This window comes from Crocuta crocuta, unplaced genomic scaffold (genome assembly GCF_008692635.1).
Source record: "Crocuta crocuta isolate KB4526 unplaced genomic scaffold, BGI_CrCroc_1.0 scaffold546, whole genome shotgun sequence".
NCBI classification, from domain to species: domain Eukaryota; kingdom Metazoa; phylum Chordata; class Mammalia; order Carnivora; family Hyaenidae; genus Crocuta; species Crocuta crocuta.
In genome coordinates, this window is record NW_027527441.1 from 2,975,543 (window position 1) to 2,996,536 (window position 20,994).

Below are 20,994 nucleotides of genomic sequence, written 5' to 3' on the forward strand. Positions count from 1 at the left end.
AAATTAAAATAAAAAAGAATTATGTAACTATTTTTCATTTTAAAATGCTCCTAAAGGGGGCGCCTGGGTGGATCAGTTGGTTAAGCATCCCACTCTTGGTTTGGGCTCAGGTAGTGAGCTCATGCGTGGTTTGTGAGTTCAAGCCCTCCATCAGGCTCTGCACTGACAGCATGAAGCCTGTGTGTGATTCTCTCTCTCCCTCTCTCTCTGCCCCTCCCCTGCTTGCTCTCTCTCAAAATAAGTAAATAAACTTAAAAATACAATAAAATGCTCTTAAAGGACTAGACAGAGATTACTTTCCCAACTGTGTCAATACTTTGCTTAGAGTATCATACAGGTAAAACATGAATCAGCCCAAGCTTGTTGGTGGCAGAGGTGGGACCGGTGTCACTTTCAAATAAACGACATTTCGGATGGAGGCAAGTGTTCAGTACTGAACAGAGAAGAGGAATATACTAGGGGAAGGAAAGAGGGGGCTGCAAAAATGCAAATAAAATGAAGGTAAAGAGAAGAAATGCTGAATCAGAGAGTGTATGTAGAGTTAACTCAAGAAATCCCTCAGGTTGATTCAAATTTGTAACTAGATTCTTAAAATTCATTAGAAGAGAAGATCTATGAGGGCAAGAAGTTTTACCGTTTGTCATTACCATAAAGCCAATCTAGAATAGTGCCTGGCTCACAGTAGGTGTTTAATATGTATTCACTGAATTTACAAAAAAGAAATAATAGAAGAAAATCGCTGGCATATAAAAATAATAAAAATGGAAACATGACTGAAAAAGTAGACATGGTACATTTTACGGCTTAATAAAAAGCTCAAACAGATTCAGTGGAGTCATATTCTAATTCTCAGTTTTATTCTAGTTATCCAGTGAAGTTCTAGCTTAACTTTAGATAAGTCATAACTTTTTTATGCCTCAGTTTCTCCATCTATAAAATATGTATTTCTTTACACTTTAAAAGGATCCTATGAGGTGACAGTAAAAGAGAAAAAGAAGGGAAGAACAGAGATATATGGTTTGGGACGTAATGGCTTTCTGGGAATGTAGAAATGGTGATTCGTATAACATGTAAAAGAGACTGCAGAGAAACCAGTATGAACCATACGAAGGGAAAAGAAGAGGGGGCGATAAGGAAGAAGACGGACAACATTCTGAATGAACTGTGCTAATAAGAAACCACTGTATTGTTCTAGAGAAGTATTTTTGTATGTGTGTTTGTAATGTGTGTGAGTACCACTCAGTTAAAATGCAATAAAATTGTATGTGAAAGAAAAGATCAGTGAAGATGCTTTAATATTTTAGAATGCAATGAAAGATAGATAAATAAAGCCAAAGTGGCATCATTNACAGGAGAAACAGAGTGGGCAGGGAAGAGGCGAGCCACAGAGCCAGCTGGTCAGCTGGCTGACCAGCAAAGAGCCCACCCCAGAAAACCCAAGCTGTTTTCAACAGCAAGCCCAACACTGTATGGATGATCAAATAAACAGGAAAAGAGACTACCACTACTGAAAATTTAATAAAAGCAAAACAAGAAGGTGCGAAGAAAACTGAATTGTAATACTATGAACGATACATGCTTGACCAATGGTCCCACTTGACATACGTCCCTGTCAACTGGACGCCACTTAAACTACCAGAGTTGTTGTCTAGCTTGCATTCTCTGGAACAGGGAGAAGCTGACAGGAGAGAAGAGTCACGTGTGGATTTAAATTCTGGGGGACAAGACGGGTCTCTCTTTTCTACTATTTAGGGTTTCACTGAACTTTTCAGCATTTTATGACTTTTAGTAAAAGAATGTCACTAAATGTTTCAGAACTTGGGTTTCCTCATCAGTAAATGTATAAGATTATTTGGTTTCAGTTGAAGATCTTTCCATTTCTCCCAGTTTTTAATGTCTTAGGCTTTAAACAAGTTTGGTTACAGTGGAGAAAAGTTGTTGGAAATCACCACTCTGAGATACCTACACGGAACTGTAGGTTCCAAGGAAGCGGACAAGTCTATTGGGCTTAAAATAAATGCCACTTTTAAGCCGAAGGAAAGAAATCCTTTGGTATATTCAATTAATCATGCTGAGCTTTTGCAAATGGTAGTGATTCCTATGTCACTGTGGTAACAATGGTTTGCCGTGCAACCCAATACAACGAGGTTTAAGACAAAGCAAAACAAATTTGGCCTAAGATGAAAATACGAATACGTTCTTATACTACAGAGTCTGTTAAGCAATCTCTCTCATCCAGAAATACATTTTCTTCCAAGATGACACTATAGTTCTCTGGCTACAATTTAATTAATCAGCCCTTTTTATAGTAGTCTAAGTTTGCAACCCCTCAAAGCCAGTTCTTTCCATATAAATAGAAGGCAAGAAAAATTTTAAAGCCCAGCCAAAGAAACAAAATGAACAGTTCAAGAAGGGGCCCCAGTGAGAAATAGAAACTTAACTATTATCATGGCAAATAAAGATTCTGGTAGTGGAAAACCACTAAGCACGCACAGAAAAACTTCAGAATTAAAAAAAACAATGCATATATATTTTCCAGTTCTGTATTAGTTTTCTTAAAGATCTAGATGGATGCATATAGATTAGTATTGTGAAAACATGAAATTATATTACCTTATGCAAGAAATACCCATTTTAGGAAACCTGATGCAGCTACTATTCCTTTGGACAACTAAGAATGTGCTATATTGACTTTTAGTACAATAAAGAATGTTTTAATTTTTAAAAAGTCAGTGGAAAGGGGAGTCATTCCAGTGTTTACAGTATTACAACCTTAATACTAGCAGGTAGATTGGTTGGGGAATTACAGAGCGGACACAATTACTAGGATTGTGTCTCTTCCACTCTCTCAGACTCCAGGATAAAGAAGAATCAATTAGCCCTCGACAGACTATGACCTTGAAGGCTACAGTTCTGTGTATAATATGCTGAATATGCTGAGGCAGATAGAATGGGGAGAGTTACGTCCTGTAACCACTGAAGGACATGCTTCAGATACGATAACGTCATGTTACGATGTACACAATCGTAGCTTGGTTCATTTCAAAATCATGCATGACAGAAGGAAAGGTCTGGTTCTTCCTGTGACGAAGCATTACTTTCATAAAGAGAACAAAGTGAACGAGCTCACAAATGACAGTTTAATTCCAAGCTCTTTTTTTTCTTTTTGTGTGTGTGTGTGTGTGTGTGTGTGTGTGTGTTTTTCAAGTCAATGGTTACAAGCTTTTTCAAACAACAAAAGCAACCACTTATGAGTGTCTGAAAACAAAGCTTCCTGGACCAATCCCCCTACCCTCCCAACCTGCCCCAAAACCAGACTCATAATTTTTAGGATATTCATGCTTTTGCTGTTGTTTTCGGACACTAGGCCAAAAAATTAACACCCGAGTTTCCTACTCAGAAAGCCTTACAGGTGGCAAAGTGTTAAGCACTGTCTACCCCTAACTTTTCAGGAGAAAACTACTTCTGGTACTGCTTTTGCAGGCTCGTCTCCAATGCACTTCATAGTGCTGCAGCTGTGTCTGGCCAGAACTGGCCTCCGCGATGCTTTTAGGCAGCAGTAAATCTTTTCCACTCAATGCAAATGCCAGAAAATCAATGCCCTGGCTTGAAAACCAGGAGAAGAAGAGAAACTGTATGGAATGCATACCCTCTTAAAACACTTAGTAGAAGAATTTACCTGAAGAAATAATTTCTCAAAAAGTCACTACATACTTTTTGACATGGTCCTAGAGCAGAAAAAGGGACTAGATGGTTCTCTGCTTCCCAACTCCTGTCCCCCAAAAAAGACAACAAAATTATGGAATTTACCAAAGGAGTTTTTTGTTTGTGTGCTTTGTTTCTTTGTTTTTTGGGTTTTGTTTTGTTTGTTTTGTTTTCCTTCAGAGGATCCTCTTTCTTTTTCTGGAAAACTAAACCTATCCGGCACATTTTAATTAAAGCCAAGTTTCAAACGACAAAGACAAAGAAGTAACCTTGTCTTCATGGAGAATGTTGCTTCTCTTTGCAGGAACTGCACTTGCTTTTTATAGCCTGTCATTTCATCTGGGTATTATTTCCTGGTCACTTTGCCAGGTGGGAAGAGGCGGTGAATGCAGTGATGTCTGTCAGACCTTTAATGATGCTTCAGGGATTTGATAAAGACCCAGAGCAGTGTCTGCAGAAAGGAGGTTCTTTACTAATTACACCTGAAAAACAAGCCTCTCTCTCTTCTTCTTCTTTTTTTCTTTTTTAAATCTTTGCTACCGAAACTGCTGTGTATGAAATGATCTTGAATCACAAAGCAGATCAAGTTTTCTGCATTTCTGTGCCACACGGCTCTCCCCCACACGGAACACCGTGTCTGGAAAAGATATTCTTTATTCTTCCTTACCACCCAGAGGGAAACCGAAGGGGTGAGGACTTCATCCCAAAACCCTTGCCCTCAACTCTTAAGAGATTTCCCACACGTTATTAAGAACCAGGTTCTCTCACCTTTTACTTTATTCTATGAAGGGCATATTCAGTCAAGGGTAAAAAGTAGCAGAAGGCAGAGAAACAAAAATAAATCAGAAACATTTATAAAAAGGAGCCAGAAGCCACTCCTCCCTTTTATACTGACGTGTGGAGCAAACCTGACACTGACTAGTCGTGGTTTCTGCCTTGTCAACTTTCCATTGTGAAGCACAGCAGTGACCCACTACGAGGGGCGGCACGTTCATTGTTCTGTATCGTTTTAAGAGCGTGGGCTCTCTTCACTCACAGGTTATTAAACTGCACTGGTGCAGTCTGACGGGCAAAAAAGACACATCTGAAAAAAAGACGATGCACCTTACTAATGGGTCTTGTACTTTGTAATGACTGCCAAGGAAGCTATTTAAACATTTGATTACAGAAGACAAAACTAATTTAGGGAAATCCTTTCACGCAGCATCACGCAGCCCCGAACAAAATAAAGCTGCCCCTCGTAAGTGCTCAGTAGCTGAAACTACAATGTGGGCAGGACAGCAATTGCCTGCCGCTGGTGAGGGGTGAGCACTGTAAATGCGCTATCAGCAAGAACCAATTAAAACAGAAATGTGGTGAGAGCAGAGAGCAGTTAAGGGAGCACGAAGAAGGGATGGAGGCAGATAACAGGCAGCGTGGGACTACTGCATGGCAGATGGTGCCCGAAAGGTGAGGAGAGGTGATGGAAATCTACACGGGAGAAAGACAGACATGGAACCGCACTCGCTGCTATATGGAAGACACATTGAGAGATTTAAGAAAAAGAAAGGATGCTCTGTCTGATGTGTTCATTTTTAAAAGTGTTGGAAATCAATTGCATTGCAATTAAATTCAGGCATGACTCCCAGATGCTGAAGTTTTGGGTCCCCCACCCCAGACTGAACAGTCTGGCTGCACGCAACACTGTTTAGTACCAGCAGTTTGCAAGATCGTTTTACTCCTCTCTTCAACGCCACCCCAAGCGCTCCAGTCACATGACGTGCTTAAACAAAACCATGCAATTAAAATAGAAGAAGGCAAGGAGACAGCTCCTTGCTCAAGAGGACGCCTTTTAGCGCCTCAAGCCCACCCCTTTCCATGATTCATCATCATCTCTCTCTCTCTACTTACAAAGTTTAGGAGCAGTTTGGAGATTAGTTTCTGTTGTTTGTGGCTGAGTTGCTGACTTGGGTGTTCTCACCTCAGGGTTCCGAGTGGGGAAAGGGAAGGACGGTGCGGTGGACGGCAGGAAAGAAAAAGCAAAAATACGATTCTTCGGGGTTGGGACCGCTGAAGGTTCAGAGGACGCAACAGCATTGTCAACTTGCAGTGTAACTTGAACCTCAGTTTCGGGTTGAGCCCTAGAGACAGGTGAAGTGTACGCCTCAGATGCTACCCACACAGCTGAGGCAGCGGTTGGATCCAGAGAAATAATAGGGTCCTGGCCTAACCCCCCAGGGTCAAGGTGAGTAGGAGAGTCATACTCAAATATCTTGTCCACAAATACCCACTTGAGGCCGGCAATGCAGAGGCAGAGGCTGACTAGGCAAGCCAGAATGGGGACAATGCAGATTTTCTCTGAGTTGAGGCAACCTCTCAGGCGCTCGGCTTCCAGGCAGACACAGCAGGGAACTGCCAGGCCCACGAGGCCGGGGGTTCGCCCATCTTCAGTCTGGGTCTCTGGCATGTCTTCTGCTGCCGGAAGCCCGTCGAGAGACGGGTCTGCACTCAGCTGAGTGGAGGGGCTGGAGGACCTCTCAGCGGCTCCCTCGGACATGTCTGGGGAATAAATCTCCATCGGCTCACCTCCAGAAGGCCTGGCCTCTCTCGCGGTCCATTACCATGCAGAGCCCCCCCCAACCAAATGAGACAGCATCTTACAGGGGGAAATCGATAAGTCTTCCAAGTCCAAGGCCATTATCAAAAGCAAGAAGAGTGCAGGAGGGAGGACGGAAAAAAAAAAGAAAAAAAGAAAAAGCCTCTAGCAACTACCGAATAAAAGTATATTGTAATTCTTTACTGCTGTTTCTGGGCCACTTTGGCAGTTCTTTCAAATGCTTCTCCAAACCATCCCGGCTGGTCAAGAGGATCGGGGCCAAAATAGAAACGGAGCTGATCGTTGGCCAGTTAAGTAAACCAGTAGCCCAAACTGAAAGGCATGTTTCTCACCTCGAGCATCTGAAGCTGGTGTCTGCTTAGATGGAGAAAACAACTGTCATGCAGGAGAAGTAAAAGCAAAAGCAGGACCAGCGGCGGCGGCGGCAGCAGCGGCGGAGGCAGGAGAGGCAGCAGTGACAGTAGCAACAGCATCCTGTTGTGTTAACGCGAAGGCTGAAAGAGGCTGAATCATTACAGAGCAGCAGGTGCCTGCCCTCCGAGCATCACTGCAAACAGTATCATCACAGAGGGATCCGGAGGGAAGAGTGCGGCCCGGAGGGGCGGTGACTCCCCTCCCCGCCCTGCCTCCACCCCCACCCCCCAACCACTCCTCTTTGTCCTTCTTGAGCGCTCATTCACTTTCTTCCCCTGCAGCTCTGTCCTGCTTCATAGTCTCCTTCTCTTCCTTTCCCCTCCTCATCCGAAGACGTTCTCTTTCTCTCTCTGTCTGCCTCTCTCTTTTCCCTCCCTCCTCCCTCTGTCCGCACTCCAGAGCTGCTGGCTGGTCTGAGTAAAATCAGTATACCCAGCGACGCAGGACTGCCAGTGACTTCCTATTTTATCCAATTAGAAGGAATAAAGGCCATCAAATCAAAGAGAAGCAGGCAGGCACCAGTTAAGCTCAGTCCCCAAGGCCCCCACCCCTTTTCTTCCCTTTCTCTTTTTCTCTCCACAAAAGCAGCCTCAGTTTTCTACCCCCAGCTTGCTTGCTTCTAGTCTTGCCGGCTCTCTTTCCTTCGCCCACTGTGGGGTCAGAAGAAGCGGGCGATCGATGCTAGCAATCTAACAAAGCTGGGATGGGGCGGGGGATGTAGGTGGGACCTTATGGGTTGGACCTGAGGCTTGGCAAAGTCTGATATCTGATTCCTCCCTAGAGAGGTAAGCTTTTCAACAGCAATTTCTTCTTGCCTGCCGCTGAGAGATAGCATTCCTTCCCCTGCCCTCTAATAAGTTTTGTTCACCAAGAGGACTGTTGTTACCTGATTTTCAACCAAGCGTTAGAACAGGTTTTTCTCGAACCTTGGACAGTTCTGCCTTCAGCCCCTTTTGGCCATGACTGTGTAACACTTCGCAATGCCCAGGGTGAAGTGCTGAGCCTATGCCGGAGCAGGGGTGGGAGGGGAGGGGAGAGGTGTCCATGAACCCTCACTCTGGTCCCATTTAAATTCCCATTTCCTCTTTCCACCCACAGCAGTCCTAGACGAATGTCAAGCTAATAGGAAACACTGGTAAACAGCGCTATGAAGGGAGCAAAAGGCTACCACTTCATTTTGAAATTAGCCTGCGTTGTGACTCCACACTGCAGAGGTTTGAATTCCCTGGGCGCTGTAATATATACCACATGTCCCCTGCTAGAACCGCATTGCATGTATTAAGAAGAGTTTTCCATAAGAGCGTGCCTTTTGGGTTAGCTTTCGGTAGCTTCACCCCACAGATAATTTCAGTGCTGATTTTGCCCCCCTTTTAAAGCGGCAGCCGTTAAAAGACTGGAGGAAATGCAGCCTTTAATAGAGAGCACAGGATTTCCCGAACCTCCATTCTTGCGTGTCAGGGCACACTGTATGCATCTGAGCCCTTAGTCCATGCGTCATCATGACTGGACACCCAAATGGTTTCCAAGGAACCATTCTGCTCACCTATGTCAACAGGAGTCTCAAAAACGCTCTCTTAATCTCTACTACATAGCCATCATATGAGTCCCAGCAGCAATAAATTTAGAGCTCAAGCCCTGAGAAACTCTGCCTGAAGCACCTTATAGTTTGTATAGCACAATCTCCATCACTTTGAAATATTTTTAAGCTTTAAGGGGGCATGTGAGAATATTATCATTTCTTTCAAAGTAAAATTGGTCCATAATTATACATGATTTAAAGGATATTAAATCTCAAAACACGTTTGCGGTAGTATAACTAACAACAACTACAAAAGCCTGAACCAGTTTGCCTAATTGTGATTAGGACTGTGACAAGCTTATGAGCAAAATGACTTATCTTCCACATAACCTGCACTTATATACCAGCAACCAATATTTTAAACTAATAATAGTTAAAATAAGATCCTGTGCCTACTTTCTAGCTTTAATCATTTGATTTTATTATTTAAAAAAATGTTTTTTTAATTTTAACTGTTATTCATTTTTGAGAGACACAGAGAGACAGAGCCTGAGTGGGGGAGGGGCAGAGAGAGAGGGAGATAAAGAACCGGAAGCAGGCTCCAGGCTCTGAACTGTCAGCACAGAGCCCTACGCTTGGCTTGAACTCAGAAAACTCAGAACGGCGAGACCATGACCTGAGCCAAAGTCAGACGCTTAAACGACTGAGCAACCCAGGCGCTCCTAACCATTTGATTTTAAAGCAGCAAGAGTTTTCTGAAAGATCCTAGCAATGGACATGATATTTTATATCATAGAAAATCTATCTGGAAGCCCTTACCATATTCATATTGAGAGGTATTCACATTTTAGTTGTCCATATTCATGTGAATATTCAAAATCAATATGAGCAAGTAAATGTTTACACTAAATTAGGGTAATTTATAATTACTTTAGAGATCACTCAGTTTAAATACAGGGTACCTAACTCCTTACTTTTGCCCCAAACCAATATTATACCCCAGTATAATACACTGGCATTTCATTCACAGCTAATCGTCTAAGTTTCAAAAATCAAAATGGGGTTCTGGTAGCCCAATCCAGGCAGGTAAGAGAAGATGCCAATCAAGAAAGGTAACCCATAGTTAAGAAAAGTGGTCCTCAGTTTACGCCAGTAACAGCTACCCACCTCACCTTAATCCCTGAGAACAAACATATTCCGGAGACAAAGAAATTATTGGGCGCTGCTCTATCATCTTAAAGACACTCAGGAAGGAAAACAATGTATCACACAAAGGCTAGAACCACACAGCAGAAACACAATCCTGTGGGCTGCCACAGCTGTCCCTCCCCCTGGGCTATTCAGATCTGTGGGATGTGGGCGTGTCCTCCCTGGAGATAGATTCCGGGAGCCCTGTGGCACCTTGAAGATAAGATCAGCTTGCAGAAAGCTAGCATCCTGTAGATGTTTCCCACCAAATCAGAAGGTGAATGTAATTGGGAGGAGATAAAGAAAAAAAAAAAAAGTATTTTTCACAAGTTCTCCCCTTGAGCATAGGAACCAAAAGTTGCCTTTCTCCCTTAACCCATCCCCTATAGCAATAAAGAAATGAAAAAGGGTGTTGTGGGTCACTGAGAGATCAGAATTTCCTTTGGATGAAACATGCCTGTCTGAGGGAAGAATTGCAAGGCTATGTCACTTTAGCCCTTTAGACTCCACCCCAATAAGGCCCAGGAACACCCACATTTCTGTGTCCCCTTAAAAAATGAACAAGAGACGGGTCTTTGCGACCTTTTAAAAACCACATTACCACCTCCTTCATCACAACAAAAGCTATATTTAAGGAGCTCTACCTTTGTGCCGGGCACTCAGCTAGGTTCTTAATATATACTATTTCTTATCTTCACTAATGCTGTACAGTACATATTATCTTCAAGATAAATAAATACTCAGGCAGCTTAGGTAACTTAGCCATGGACATAAAGCTATTAAGTGCTAGGGCCAAGATTTGAACAAAAGTCTGACTCATGCTGTTTCTGCTGAAAAATGCTACTTTCCTTTTTAATCACAATAATGCATCTCATTATGTATTGCTTACCGATCACTCCAATGGGAGAATAAACGGACCAGAGAGTGTAACAATGAAAAAGGCTCAGTACCTTAATGTAGTCTGTAAATAAACTTGAAGGTGCCTAGTTTTCAAAATAAGAGCTTTCTAAAATTTTGTGTAGTGATATCCAGAACTTATAAGGATTACACATAGGCTATTTAGGGGCGCCTGGGTGGCTTAGTCTGTGAAGCACCCAATTCTCAGTTTGGCTCAGGTCATGATCTTGTGGTTTGTGAGTCTGAGTCCTGCGTCAAGCTCTGTGCTGTCACCGCAAGCCTGCTTGGGGTTCCCTCTCTCCCTTTCTCTCTGCCCCTCCTGCTCTCTTTCTCTCTGTCTCAAAATAAATAAGCAAACTTAAAAAAAAAAAGCATAGGGTATTTAAATGCTACCTATTTATAACTTAAATGGAAGGAGATCTTCCACAGTCTGGAAATTTCTGGAATTTTCTCTGGTAAGCTCTTTTCCACAACTTGCCCTGAAATAGCTTAAAACAACACCCGTTCGTTGTATTTTCTCACTCATCTGTGGGTTGACTGAGTTCGGCTGAGTGGTTCTTCTGCTGCATTTGATGTCAGCTGGGGTTGCAATCAGCTATGGTACATCTGAGCTGAAACACTGAGGATGGCACACACATGACTGGCAGCCGATGCCAGGTGTCAGCCGGGAGCTCGGCAGGGACTGTGGAAGGGTGCACCGCCATATGTCCTCTCTGTGTGGCTTGGGCTCCTCACAGAATGGGGGCTGGGTTCTGGGCAGAAGCGTCCCAAGAGGGAGGAAGCCCAAGCAGCTAGCCCTCTGGAGGCCTGAATCTAGAGGCTGCAGGGGTTATTTCCATCGCATCCTCCTGGGTAAGCAGTCACAGCGCCAGCTGAGATTCAAGAACGGGGGAAATAGGTCTTGATGGGGACAGTGACAAAGAACTGCAGCCATTATTAATCCACCGCAGAAGAGAAGGAAGTGACTGTTAGTAAGTCGACCTGGTGTCAGGAGGAGGCTGTAATACAGAACAGGATTTGGCAGAACAAAATCAAATACACTTGTATTTCTGATCCACGTTCACAATATTCCAGCTTCTGTCTAAGCCTCCTTCAGTGAAGAGAAAAATCCTATTATGGTATGAAATATATGTAAATTCCTCTGCTACTTCAATTCAAGCTAGGCTATTGGGTGCAGCATTTATATTATTTATTTTATTATCAGAAGTATGTAACACAGCTCCGGCAGATGAAAGAGGATGGTCAATGCCAGTTTGCTTTTGACCATATAACCCAAACTTATTTTCTCTTTCACATTTTTTCTCTGTATTTTGGTATCTCCAAATTACAGTCCCTGGAGAGGACTATGGATAAAACATAATGATTTATGTATTTGCTAATGAATTATGAAATCACATTTTTCTTTTCTTTTTCATTTTTTAAAAAAGTTTTTAAAAATGTTTATTTGCTTTTGAGAGCGAGAGAGAGAGAGAGAGACAGAGTGTGAGTGGAGGAGGGGCAGAGAGAGGGAGATACAGAATCTGAAGCAGGCTCCAGGCTCTGAGCTGTCAGCACAGAGCCGGATGCCAGGCTTGAACCCATGCACCATGAGATCATAACCTGAGCAGAAGTCTGATGCTTAACCAACTGAGCCACCCAGGCACCCCCTTTCTAATTTTTAAAATGCTTATTTTTGAGAGCGAGAGAGCACACACATGCCTGTAAGGGGAGGAGGGGCAGAGAGGAAGGGAGACAAAGAATACTGAAGCAGGTTCCAGGCTCCGAGCTGTCAGCACAGAGCCTGACGCTGGGCTTGAACTCACAGAACCGTGACCTGAGCTTAAGTTGGATGCCTGACTGAGCTACTCAGGTGCCCCTGAAATCACAGTTTTCATAAGAAAGCTTCACATTCCAAAGGTAATCTTCAAAACTGACTTCTTTCCATGAGAGGACAAAGTACTCAAATGCATCTGTTAAGCCTCTTCCCACTCATTTCAAAGTCACTCCCTAAGTGGCCACACCTCCTTCATGGAGCCCTTCCATGATTCCACATCACAGACCCAGCATTTTCTTACCTGTACCACTACTGGCACACATCTTCACGGTCTGTTCTATTATTTAATTATGTCACATATATAGGACTAAAGAATTCAATTTCTTTGAAGGCCACGTCTATAACTAGCTGGCTTCCATTCAGTACATCATTTTGTTTAGTTTTATTTTTAATTGAAATTGAATTGTACAGATAATGACACCTCTAATAAACTAGCAAACTTTTTTCACATACCCTCTAAACTCTTGTTCATTTTTTCAGATCTTTTAAGGTCCAGTTCAGGCACATCCTTATCAAACTTTTCTGATTGTTCCTAAATATGCCCTTTGTGAATTTATCTTATTCTAGTGAAACTCCTTATCACAACTATACTTATCTCCACCACCAAAGATCCTTTCAGTGGATGGAAAGTTGGGAATAAACTAAAATTTAACTGTTTTTCCTGTAATTCTTCTTTCTTCAATTAAACAGAAAAGTTCTCTGAGGGCAAACCAAATCCATGTGCTATCTAATGTTCATTTACATTATTTTATATATATATGTATATATACACACACACACACATACATATACGTACACACATATATATACACACACATATATAATGTAGATGTTCTTCTACCTTATTCATAAATGCTAAATATGAAAATATAAATAAATTAGCGTTTATTCTACCTTACTGGGCAGGTATTGCCTCCTCACTTTATAGGTGAGTGAAGACTCATTATACTTTACTCTATCCCAGTGAAAATTTTCTCAGAGAAGACAACTTGACTGAATTTTAAGTATTTTGTGAAATGCTGTATCAAACTTTGATATTGACTGTGGTCTGTGTTCTCATTTTTTTAAATGTTCATTTATTTTGAGAGAGAGAAAGAGAGCTTGAGCAGAAGAGGGACAGAGAGAGACACACAGAATTGGAAGCAGGCTCCAGGCTTTGAGTTGCCAATACGGAGCCTAACACAGGGCTCGAACCCATGAATTGAGAGATCATGACCTGAGCCGAAGTTGGAGGCTTAACCAGCTGAGCCATCCAGGCGCCCCTCTGTGTTCTCATTTTGTAATGAGATGATCAGATCATTCTGGCACATTTTGTTCTTTATGAGTTTATATCTTCCCTAGCTCAAGATACAGTACATGGCCTCAAAGATGACAGTGTGAAAATTTTATATAGAAAGGCATCTTTATTAAATATGATACTTATAATAAGTTTACTTGGAGAGAGCATATTAACTTCTCACTCCTGGTAAGTAAAATCATTAGTCATATACAAGCACAGTTTATTTTAGCTTCAATTTTACGAGTCACTATTCTTGTAAAATTACATTGGCCATGTCTGGAAGTAGATGGAGATGTTTGTACAACATTGTGATAAATACCAATGAATTGGTCACATTAAAATAGTCAGTTTTTATGTTATGTGAATTCCAACTCAGTCAAAACAATAAAAATAAGATGACTCTGGGCACTCATCATGGTTTCAGTTTTTCTGACATTTAATTTTAAAAGGAAAATATGTTGTATCTGATCAGTTTTACTAGTGGACTACACTAAAATAATGAGACTTTGGTATGTTCAGGTTGCCCTTTCTTCTACAAAATCTCAATAGATCACGTGGCATTAAATCTTTGACAGTTATTAATTAACTATGAACTCTGAATTTATGTCAATGATGCAATCCCAAGGAACTCAGAAGCATGAATAAAGATATAATAAATTGATATGTCATTGAGCGTTTCAATTCAAAAGACGTTTTATGAGAAAATGAGCAAGGGCTTCTAACTCTGTCTCATTTTATATACCTAAAATACTATTTCTCATTGTTCAACTCTATCCCATTTCCCTTTTCAGAATATATTAGAAATCTAGCAAAAGTTGAGGTGGGGAAAGCGGTAGTTATTCTGAATCATCTGTATTCTCTACGCAGTGTGCTTTGTTAGGAAATGTGTGATGAACTCCCCACGTGAATGTGAATTCCCCAAGGGCAAGCACTTGTGTCTGTTTTTATCCTATATCCCTGGCACATATATGCCTGGCACATAGAAGGCATTAAGTGCTGTTGAATAAACGCATCGACATGGAAACTCTACTAACAAGAGATGAATAAACTATGGGATAATCATCTCAGAGGCATGGGTCCTCCAGATAAGAGTTGTACTTGTGTGAATAAATGCAAATAATGTTAAAGTACTGTGTGTGTGTGAAACAGAAATAAGGAAAATTATAGTGACTACTCTGATATTATATGGATGGATGGTCATTCATAATGTTTACTAGAGCCATATATGTTGGAATAGCTACCTGGAGCAAATATCTTTGCCAGTTTCATTGATATTCACTACCTATAAGATCACATCACAGAGCACCACAGTGAAGAGAGAAGTTTTGTTTGTTTTATCTTCAAGTCTTATGGCAAATGGAACAAAAATACAAGAGATAATCTGCATTTTATGAGCATGGACATGTACAATTTATTTAAAAAATGATAAAGGCCATACTTTGTTGCAGTAAGAGAAATTAAACGTGAGGAAACACCTCTGATAATCAATGCTAGTTTAATACAGAGTCTGTAAAGTTTCAAAAATGGAAGTAATTAAACTTGATTCATACTTAGTCACTAGCGATATTTTTGGGTTTCTTGTCAGCTGACTCTGTTAACTAATCCCCAAATCAATCCAGAAATGCAATGTACAGTACAACAGAACATTTCTACAAATGCTCTGGAATTTGTTACTTTGATTTTTCAATCTTCTGCTTCAGACAGAACCTGTGGGGCAGGAGATGGTCCACAAATGAAGGCAGTCATGAATTACTTATAAGAGAGTACCATCTACTCAAGAGACTCTGAAACATCTTTAAAGCCTTATACAAAATAAATCCTCACAACATACCCGGAATCAAGGAGGCCTGGGGGAAGGGAATTGTCTGAAGTGTCCTACTTTTAAATATAGTATAAGTTTGTAAATCAGAGAAGAATTCATCCAGAGGAAACATCTTACAATATACATTTTCCTCGGAGGCCACAGTAGTTCTATCTCCTTGTTGCTGATCAAAATGAAAATACAAAGTTGCACCAAAGGACCAAAAAAAGGCAGGGGGAGGAATAAAAATATACATAGTTTCCAGAACTGACTTGGCATTCTGAGTGAACCACCTAACTGGCAATAAGGTTGTAAGGTCATAAGCCTTATAATGCTTATAGGAGTAGAAGTATCCTATTTAAAATCAAATGCCAGCCTCGTATTTTTCTGCTGCTTCTCTGTCCAAGAGGTGGACAATTTTTCTGCACTGTTACAGTTCTTATTACTTTAAGAATATGAATTTAACAGTCATAAGATAAAAATACCTTGTCATTTGGCCTCCAATTGAAACTCAGCCATCATAAATCACACAGTATGTTGCTAGGCTGAGATTTATATAAGAATGACTTGTTTCTTTTCTTCTTTCTATTTCAGAAACTACACTAGTGAAAGGATTTAGGCTTCCTGCAAAGATGAACTGTAATCCCAAGGATAATTAGATCTAAACTTTTCATTTACTGATTGTTGGAGTTGGAACAGGACTTACCCATGAGTTTTATTTTCTACAAGAAGAAAAAAGGTCCTAGAATGATGATGATGATGATGATGATGATCTTCCTGGAGTCACACCAAAATTAGTTTCAAAGTCAAGACTAAATTCAGGACTAATACTCTTCCCCTTTCAACTCATTTCTACAAAGGAAAGCTCTCCAGTGATGTACTGCCAAAGCCAATACCAAGGAAGAGTAGAAGGGACATTCGGTCACTACTGCCATGGATTATCTCTATAGAACTATCTCACTTTGAGCTTTCACTGTGACTACTTCTACCTGAAAGTTATCTTGTTCAATGCTCACATGACCACTTTTGGTCACAACTCTACTGAATATTCAGGCTCTCTTTCTGGAAGTTATCTCAGAGACCAATATTTATATTTGAACTCATTTATTCAATCTCATTTTATCAACCTAAGAGGACACACAGATTGTGGGCTGTGGACCCCAACAGCTTTCACTGAGGATAGGGTAGAGATAAGAAGTTACTTATGATGTATGATGTATGATGGAAACATTACAATGAGCATAATTTATGCTTATGTGGAAAGGTATAGAGGAGAGACGCTAGTGGATGGAAAGCAGGGTATCTTGAGGAAAGAAGACTGTCATGTCAAAATAGGAATCAGCCTAATACTATTGCAATGGTTCAAAAATACGTGATACCAAGATTTCCAGTATCTGAGAACTGGTGAGGAAGGGTTATGCCCTCTTTCAATTTGAAAAGTCAGAAGGCTGGGGCAGGGAAGGAGTGACTGTCAGGAAGAGGAGAAAGAAGGCTGTTGATAATGGAGTTAAATCCTGAAATATGATGCCTAGAAAATCCCAGCTCCAAATATGATGACTCATTCCAGAGAAACCTGAATTCTGTTTATTGGCAACAGTTACAAACAGACAGTGAGGGAGGCAAACCATAAGAGACGCTTAAATACAGAGAACAAACTGAGGGTTAATTGGGGAGTTGGGGAGAGGGGAAAATGGGTGATGGGCATTGAGGAGAACACTTTGGATGAGCACTGGGTACTGTATGTAAGCGATAAATCACGAGATCTACCCCCAAGTCAAAGAGCACACTGTATATACCCTGTTTGTTAGCCAACTTGACAACAAATTATATTAAAAAAATAAAAATAAATAAAAAATAAAATTTAAATTTATTTTAATAAATAAATAGATGAAATTTAAGTTTTAAAAAATAAAATATTTACAGAAAACATAAATTGTTTGTTGGCATAATCCATCACTTACCTATTCTTTTAAAGACTGTAATGTATACTGGGATACGTGGGAATAAAATACAGGCAGATATACAACTTACTCGAAAGAGCATCAAAAATAAGAGTGGGTGGAGAGATCAAGTGGGCATTTGATAAAGCAAATATAGAAAATGTTAACTCTAAAATCTAGTGAGTGGGCATAACTTGTTCACAATGCATTCAACTTTTCTGTATGTTTGGAAATTCTGTAATAAATTGCTGGAAAAAATATCTTTGAAGATGTTTTTCATAACTATTTCTGGCTACCACATATGACAGAGAACCCATCTTAATTTCCTACAGTAAGTTTTATTATAAAAACTGCGGTCAGGGCACCTGGGTGGCTCAGTGAGTTGAGCGTCTGACTTCAGCTCAGGTCATGATCTCATGGTTCAGTTCGAGCCTCACATTGGGCTCTATGCTGACAGCTGAGAGCCTCAAGCCTGTTTCAGACTCTTTGTCTCCTTCTCTCTCTCTCTGTTCCTCTCCAGCTTGCATTCTGTCTCTCTCTCTCAAAAATAAACATTAAAAAAAAACCCAAAAATCTCTGCAGTCTATGCCAAACAAACAAAATAATCAACCAATTCTACATTTATTAACCCACACTTGTTTACTTTCTCCATTGCATGCACCCTACCCACCCATGTTTCCCTACCATTCTTACTTTAAGGAAATGACTTTTAAAATTAAATCTCAGGGGCACCTGGGTGGCTCAGTCAGTTGGGCATCCAACTCTTGGCTTTGGCTCAAGTCATGATCTCGCAGTTAGTAAGTTTGAGCCCCACATTGGACTCCACGCTGACAGTGTAGAGCCTGCTTGTGGTTCTCTCCCTCTCTCTGCCCCTCCTGCACTCTCTATCTCAAAATAAATAAATGAATAAACTTAAAACTATATATTGAAAAAACAAAATGAATTTCAAAATTATATCAAAAATACAAGATTCACATGACTTTAACTATTAGCTAATGACAATGAAATATCTTTATATAAATAAACCATTAGTTGCTGCAGAAAATATAAGAGCTTTTCCTGACCACGCCATTTATTTATTGAGAAGGAATTTTTCCTAATGCCATACTTTGGTCACTAGGGAATTGGAACATTTATGAATAAAGTGAAGAGGGAAATTACAAAGTTCCCTTTACTGACAATCAGAAAGGTTAGATGGTAAGCTTCATTTTGTTGGAAAAATAGAAATAGAATCCTTTAATTGCTGATGACACTTGCATCTGAGCATATCGTTTTCAACGGTCAGCCGGTCAGGGGACACTATAAGGCCAATGGCTCTGATGTGCAAGTTGAGTTTCTCCACTGCTGTATTTCCCACCCAGTTATGCATACAGATATTTTATAAAACTGTTAAATATTTATGATACAGTACAAAAGCCCCTCTAAAAGCATCTGTATTTAACTAAATCATGTCACTGACAGCAAGAGGCATGCAAGAGTAATTTAACCTAGCAGGAAAGTACTTCTTTTACATATCACTGCCGTGCAGAGGGTTTCAACCATATGCTGTTTCTACCCCCACATACCTTCCACAAGAAGCAAAAGGCTTTTAGGGAGGTTTCTCAAGTGAAACATAAATCTTCTGAAGTGTTTCTCAAAAATTCTTCCCTGAGGCTTTGCTATGACTCTGTCACTAGAGGTGAGACTAATAACCACTCCTTTGGTTGAATCTCCTTGACCCCTGGTTAAAATACCTGGATATAGCCCAATATTTACCTCTACCATGTCCTTCCAAATGTTTACTACTGTAGTCTACCAGTGACTGTATCAAAGGCATCCAGAAGGTAGCCATGTACAATTGGATTTCCACCCTTACTCTTTCCTTTGACCCAAAAAGACTCCAGCAAAAGAGTTTTGGATGAGTGTATCAAAAGTCAAATTATTCATAATCATTCACAGCCTTAAAACCAAAGAATCTATTGAGAGAAGTACTACTATTTAAGCAGTATTCCAAGTTACCTAAGTTTTTAGTGATGCAAATGAACAGCAGAGAGAAATCGCTGAAAAAAATTTTTTTTAATGTTTTTATTTCTGAGAGAGAGACAGCATGAGCAGGGGAGGGTCAGAGAGAGACACACACAGATTCCGAAACAGGCTCCAGGCCCTGAGGTGTCAGCACAGAGCCCGACGCGGGGCTAGAACCCACGAACCGCGAGGTCATGACCTGAGCTGAAGTCAGACACTCAACCGACTGAGACACCCAGGCACCCCTGAAATTTTTTTTAAAAACTACAATGAGAAGGTAAGACATTTTTAGGCATCTCCAGGCTCAGAGCTAGCTGTACTCCTGGAGGCAAGAGGTTTTAAAATAACCTATGGCTAGGGAAAAAGTTGTGTTGAATGGGCACAAAAATAATTATTTTAGTGACCTGTATGCTGTCAAACACTCAGAGCTAAATGCTTGAGTTGTCCAACTGGAAAGGAAATGATATTACTGTAATTCAGCCAACATACAGCAACTGATTAGAAAATTTGCTGGTCAGCATTTAAACAAACTTCTTTTTACAGTCTGGAAGGTAAAAATGGAAAAGCTCTGGATGACCTGCTTTTCAAAAGCAGTAGATGTCAGATTTTGAGGTCACTGTATTACATATGATCAAAATAGCTACCATTTCTAAAGACCAAAGATACACGTTAATTTATTTTGCTATCTATCTGCCTATCCGTCCAAACAATGTTCACTAAGTAGATGGTGATGTCCCAGACATCTTGCTGGAGCTTACAGATGTGGTAGCAGGAAGGGAAAAGACATCCCACCCTACAGACCCTTTTCTCTGAAGTAGAAAGTGGGACTGTCTGATGAGAGTGAAACCATGATTCAAATTTTATGAGTGGTAAGGTTTGAGTCTCCTTGGAAAACAGCAGAGAAAGCGGACTATGAAAAACAGAGGCAGGGTAGACATCATGGTAAATAGTATCTATATGCCAGGCCTTCCCTATTTATCATCCTATCAGGATCCTTATTTCACCTCTTGAGAATTATATTTGGAGAGTGCACCAATGGAAGAAGACTCAAAAAAAAAAAAAAAGTCATCAATAACAGAAAAAATAACTTTTCTGCTGAGCTCTACCATCCTTGGACTCCCACAAGACTGAAATTCGGGAAGGAATGAGGAAGAGAAGAGAACAAGAACATGATGAGGGTTTACTCCTCAGATCAGGCCACCTTTTTCCAACAGCAGAATTTAATTTGCAACATTAGGTGGTCCACTTAATCATGCTGTGCGGCTTAACTCTGGCCGTGACGAGCCCAACCCACTTAAATGATGTTGCCGGTAAGTACATGAATCAAAAAACCTTAAGCTACAAAACAGTGTGATGGCCCTCCGTTGCATATTTCTGCTAATATAAACATGATCATGGAGGGCGGAAGATGCATCCTAAACCTGGAATTTTAGCAGGAGATTTTAATTTATCTCTTTCAATTTTTTTTACATTAAATCAGTATTTGAAAACATTATGCAATCACAGCAGTAAAAATTATTCATATTAATGTGAAAAGGAAAGATCTGGTCTTCAGTTAATGCCTCTTCTCCTACAAGTTTACGTTGCTGCTGTTGTTGTTTTTAATGTCCAAAAACGTGCCTTTTGTCAGTTTTTTCAGATACATTCTAGGTTCATCTTGTCCTTGCTGCCTTTAGTAGGTTCGTTCGTTCGTTTGTTCATTCATTCATTCAATCAATCATTCATTATTTGGTAAGTGCCTAATATGTGCCAGCCCTAGCTAACACTACGAGAATAAAAGAAATTGCAATGGTTCCTGCTTGCATAGTATCATGTTCTAGGGGAGGACTCAGTTTTCC

The 20,994-nt window shown here is 40.6% G+C and overlaps 2 protein-coding genes across 6 annotated transcripts in view; both read right to left on the reverse strand.

The window, feature by feature from the left end:
• The window catches only part of NRG1 (neuregulin 1), a 182,372-nt gene that overhangs the window by 121,712 nt on the left and 39,666 nt on the right, over nt 1-20,994 (reverse strand). Inside the window, exon 1 of one of the 5 annotated variants that reach the window (XM_077760756.1) lies at nt 5,596-6,381. The exons of 1 other annotated variant lie outside the window; for it this stretch is intronic. In XM_077760756.1, coding sequence (XP_077616882.1) covers nt 5,596-6,262 — 667 coding nt within the window. In that variant the 5' untranslated portion in view covers nt 6,263-6,381. Of the gene's footprint in view, nt 1-5,595; nt 6,440-20,994 lie in introns of those variants that run through there. 3 more of the 5 variants (XM_077760759.1, XM_077760770.1, XM_077760779.1) reach the window with 3 other exon arrangements.
• On the reverse strand, nt 6,443-6,774 carry LOC144228877 (uncharacterized). Its single transcript, XM_077760784.1, has one exon. It carries the CDS (start codon nt 6,772-6,774, stop codon nt 6,592-6,594), a length of 183 nt encoding a protein of 60 aa, XP_077616910.1. The 3' UTR covers nt 6,443-6,591.

What these genes read in the sequence shown, in the direction of transcription:
- LOC144228877 (XM_077760784.1), bottom strand. Translation starts at nt 6,774, where the DNA reads ATGCTGTTGCTACTGTCACTGCTGCCTCTCCTGCCTCCGCCGCTGCTG.